Source organism: Hippocampus comes, unplaced genomic scaffold (genome assembly GCF_001891065.2).
Source record: "Hippocampus comes isolate QL1 unplaced genomic scaffold, H_comes_QL1_v1.1 scaffold159, whole genome shotgun sequence".
NCBI classification, from domain to species: domain Eukaryota; kingdom Metazoa; phylum Chordata; class Actinopteri; order Syngnathiformes; family Syngnathidae; genus Hippocampus; species Hippocampus comes.
This window is the reverse complement of record NW_017805742.1, coordinates 1,773,726-1,778,400: the sequence shown is the minus strand read 5'-3', so window position 1 is coordinate 1,778,400 and position 4,675 is coordinate 1,773,726. Positions and strand designations below refer to the sequence as shown.

General features: G+C 46.8%; 1 protein-coding gene across 1 annotated transcript in view; it reads right to left on the bottom strand.

Annotated features, from left to right (window-relative positions):
* Positions 1-4,258, bottom strand: part of LOC109524061 (E3 ubiquitin-protein ligase RNF31-like) — a 13,377-nt gene extending 9,119 nt beyond the window's left edge. The window contains exons 1-5 of the mRNA XM_019883628.1: positions 4,145-4,258; positions 2,970-3,176; positions 2,007-2,153; positions 1,275-1,430; positions 682-738 (exon numbers count right to left, since the gene is read on the bottom strand). Of these exons, the coding sequence (XP_019739187.1) occupies positions 682-738; positions 1,275-1,430; positions 2,007-2,153; positions 2,970-3,167 (558 nt within the window). The 5' untranslated portion in view covers positions 3,168-3,176; positions 4,145-4,258. The remainder of the gene's footprint in view (positions 1-681; positions 739-1,274; positions 1,431-2,006; positions 2,154-2,969; positions 3,177-4,144) is intronic.
* Between the last annotated feature and the right edge of the window lie 417 nt (positions 4,259-4,675).

The following is a 4,675-nucleotide window of genomic DNA, read 5'->3' as shown; positions in this document are numbered from 1 at the left end:
CCACATGATGAACGACGATACTAAAGTGACGGCAGGGCTCAGAGGCCATCGCCCGCTAACGTATTTGTAAAATAAGAACGGGGTTGACTTGAAAGCAGAGACGTGAAACTGGCGGCCGCTTGGAAGTTGCCCATCGCCGCTTGAAAGTGGGCTCCGCCTTCGCTTCTCCCTGTCGCCTCGCATGTCCTCGTGCACCTCTCTCATTCACGCACCTGCAGTAGCCCGTATATTCCCTTCACTTCTGCTCTACTTCATTCCTCTTCTCCAGGGCCACCTTTGGAAAAACGCGCCGCCACCTGCTTTCATCGCACATCGCAACGGGCCTCGTTCACCAACCGCACGAATTCGTGCTTCAAATCTGCATACGCGCTTTTCACGCACAAATCGGTGATTGCTCAATGTGGTTGTACTCTGCAAACTAATTTGGAGCCGGCTCAGACCGTGCGTACAAATATGATGGATCAGCTATTGAAAGAAAAAAAACAAAAACATCCAACGCAGATCTTTGAGCCACGTATTGAATGGACAGCCTTCAATAAAATTCCGGGGCATGCCATCGGGTCCTTCAAAGCCTTCTCTGCAACCCCAAACCCCGTCGGAAGTGCAGATCCATATTTACGACTTCAACCAAGGGCAATTCATTGATTTCCAACAGTCTTTGTCATCGTGGCTGGCGCTCACCTTGTGTCTTAGGGTAGGAATGATTCTCTCGTAGAATTCCGGATGAGGATGAGTCTCCTGGGAGAAGAAATCATGAATGTCTTAACAAATATCAAACACGATACAACCTCCAGCACGTTTTCATTTTTCTTGAAGTCCACTTCGACTGGGTTGCGAAGCGATCCGCCGCATGCGTGGCGCATTAAAAAAAAAAAAAAAAAAATCGAGATCTTCGGCCCCATCATGACGATGACCGCCTGATCGACGCTTCCACCGCAAGTCCCGACGGCATGACAAGGAAAAAAGTCCACCGGCACGGATTCCCTCCATGATATGAATAAATAAGCTCCAAAGACATCTGGGATCGGCTCCGGCACGCCCGCCACCCTCCTGGGGAGGAGCGAATTGGAAAATGGATGGATGGAGGGATAATGGGACTCCGTTGAGTTCCATGCAACCGTTGTGTCACATACCTGCAGCTCTTTAGAGCAAATGCTCATGTTGTAAAATACATCGCGTATATGTACATGCGGCAAACAAGGTGGAATATTGAAAGGGAAAAAAAAGAAACCGAAAAGACCACAGACGGGTTTGGCGTCGAACAGCAGTCGCACCTTGGTGAGCATTTCCAGCTCCATCCTGAGGCTCATCACCTCCAGAGTTATTGCCGCAACTTTGCCAACATCGGGATCGGCGACATCGTCGGGGAAGCTGAGCCCATCCGGCTGCTGATTGGAGTAACCGTAGAGACAAAGCACGGCCCTCCCTCCCTGGAAGAAGACAGGCAAGACCATCAAAGGTTCAGCGGGACACGTTGATTGCGCCTTGAATTTGCACCCCGGCTGGCTGGGAAAAGGAGGAGGGAAGGCGTTTGCTCCCATTACATGTTTGACGCCTTTCCATCAACATTTATTCAAGCGTTCTTCAACACAGCAACCGGAAGATGTTGGCAATAACGCAAATTTGCGGCCCTGAATAGTTCGCTTCCCTGGTGTGTCATTCTTTGGATTTCGACACGGATACCGGCATTTTCTAGGGGGTGGGGGGCGGGGGGGGGGTTCCCAGCTGCATGGGCTCTTGTCTTTCCCCCTAGTGGCTGTCGAGGGTGCACACGCGACACACAGACACACACAAATTAAAAGGCTCACGTCTCTTTTGGAAAAGTGATCTTGGACTTCTTTTTTCTTCTCATGCACTTGATCTGAAAGTATTTTTTTCACCTTTTGCTGTAATTTTGGCGTGATTAAAAAATAATAATAATTAAAAAAAAAAAATAACCCCACCCCACCGAAGTTCTTCCGACCGTGCCATCATTTTTTTCTTCTTTTGAAAACCAAAACCGTTACCTGGATCGCATCAACGGTGGCCCTGAAGACCGGATTGTTGTGCTTGACAGTTCTCCAGTACTTTGGTCTGTTGGGATTCGTCAGATTACAGCCATACTTCTCCAAGATGTTCAGAGCTGTCGATAAGCGCTGCAGTGATGTGAGTGTCTGGCAGAAGCAAAGAGAAGAGGGGTGAGATTTTCAAAAGAAAACTGCAATCGTCTGACCGCCAACCCGCAAACGTAATCTCGACTGAAATATGCATGAGCTAATGCGTATACATTGAGTTGCTGCCGTTCACTGGTGGAGTGTTGCAAGGGTGCAACATTTTCCGAGATTTGGCAATTGCCATCATTTGTATCCACTGAGATTTAGAAATCAACTCAGATTTAATTCCATTGAGTCACCATTAGCTGTGGCTTCAGATAAGAGCTCGTTCCAAAACCAAAGAGCATTTATCGGAATGAGCAAAACGGCTCAGTCTATGCTTCTTTTTATGACCAAAAAAAAAAGTCGTGTAGCAATGAACCTTATTCTCAGCTACACTCGGCGTTGAAAATGCTTCACATGCTTTTCCCAGGAAGACAAACTGCAACAATGTAGTTCCATCTAGGTTCCCCTTTTTCCTTTTTCGGATCCCGGACAAAAGCAATACAAATCCCAAATATTAAAAAGTATTGGCAGGCTCACAGTGCAGAGGTCATCGTCTCTATTGCGGGCCCTGGCCGGGTCACAACATTTGCCGCTGCCTAGCCCTGGGGTGTACCTCGCCTACTGGCCAAAGACAGCCGGCATAGGCTCTGGCACACCCACGGCCCTCCTGAGGATGAGCGACTTTGACAATGCCTCGCCTACTGGCCAAAGACAGCCGGCATAGGCTCCGGCACACTGAGGATGAGCGGCTTTGACAATGGATGGAAAAAGTATTGCACAAAAAAAAAAATATATATATATCAGCAAAAATGAGAATCAAATGCCGTTCACCTCTTTTCTGTTGCTGCCGAAGCTGTTTTCGATCACCATGGTTTCTGCGGCAATGTGGTGGTACTTGGAGCACGGCGGTAAAGGAAGCTGAGCCATCACCATCACACCCGCCCGCACTTCCACCACTCTGCCGCCAGAGTAGAGACATACTTCTCCCTGGCTGCGCGCCTCCTGTAGCTGTTCTGACAGGGAGGGCATGGGTCCTGACTACAGACACAAGCAAAGGTCAAAAGGTCAGCAACTGAGCATTTGGTTTTGAAAATAAATACATAAATCATCTTAACTCCGTGTTATTGTTGGATGAGTACTCTTGATCAAGCGCACCTAAATTTCCATTCGGGCACTGATGGCAAAGTTGCTCCCTTTTTGGACTTTCATGAGGACAGCATAGCTGCGGTTCGCACTCATGATGATGTCAATGGTTTTCTGTTTCTATTTGTGCACTGTTAGTTTGAGGATTTTTCCATTATAGTTGGGTTTTGTTTTGTGTTGACTTTTTCCATTTTTCAATTCAGCTTTATCGGGATCCGTTTTTTTAAGCAAGCCCGTTAGTTGTTGTTTTCTGAAATGCTTGGTTTCCATTTAGTTTTTACTCGTTTCATTTTTTGTTGTAGTTTTTTTAAAGACAGGGAGTATTTGTCAAGTGCAAGATTAAAAAAATCGGGCACTAAGCATTTAGTCAAGTAAACAAAGCAAATCTCAAACGACTGTTTGACTTTCCTTCTTTGTACGGATGTGCAGTATCACTAAATAAATACATTTCAAATTAACCTGGAAAACTCATGTATGATATTAAACGACACAGGCCAAAATAAAGGACGTTTTCAATTATCGTTAGTTTTCGGCGGTTTTATGAACGCAAAGTGTAGTTCCAGTTTTTCGTTTCTTTTTAAAGCGTTTTCCATTTATTTCGTGGATTTCGATCTTACTCGGAATGATTTCATGAACGAGGATGACTGTGGCGACTATCTGCAACAGAATCGAACGAGGACACCTCTTCACACCGCTGGAGCAAACACTCGGCACGAACAAGCTCAAACAAGAGACGCCATTGCGGATCATTTTCCTATGATGAGCATCATTTGGCAGCGCAGCGCGAGCTCTCATGTCACACAACGCTAACAAGCTACCGATCACGGTCGACGGGTGTCTTCCACAAAAGCGCAGCCGCCTACCTCGGATTCACCACGGCACAGCACACGGTGCTCGGTACCATGCAAGGTGCGGACTTCTCCGGGGCTGAAAAAAAATGACAAGCTGAAGCGACGTCAGCGAGCAGCAGCAGCAGCAGCAGCAGCCGCCAGGGGACGCTATTGGCAACCGGCGTGACGTCATAGATGCGTGACGTGGCGTCATCGTGCTGCGATTTAAATCACAGTGCATTTTAAAATGTCTACATGGACACAATTACAGAGCTTTATGTTGTGGTGGTGGTGGTGGCGGTGTGTGTGTGAGAAAAAAAACAACACACACAAAAAAAAACTTGTGCCTTCTTCGATATTCATCTTTTCAATTGTCGAAGTAATTATGCAAAATACTGTACTTGCCGCCATCCGTCCATCCGTTAAACGAACCGCATTTCCTCACCCTGAGACTAAAATCCTGTTAGCAATATAAAGGACGAAAACATCAACAACAAAAAAAGTGAGCTCCACGACTCGACAAAAATCACAAGCTAACTGCTTTGACCACGGCTGGACCCACGG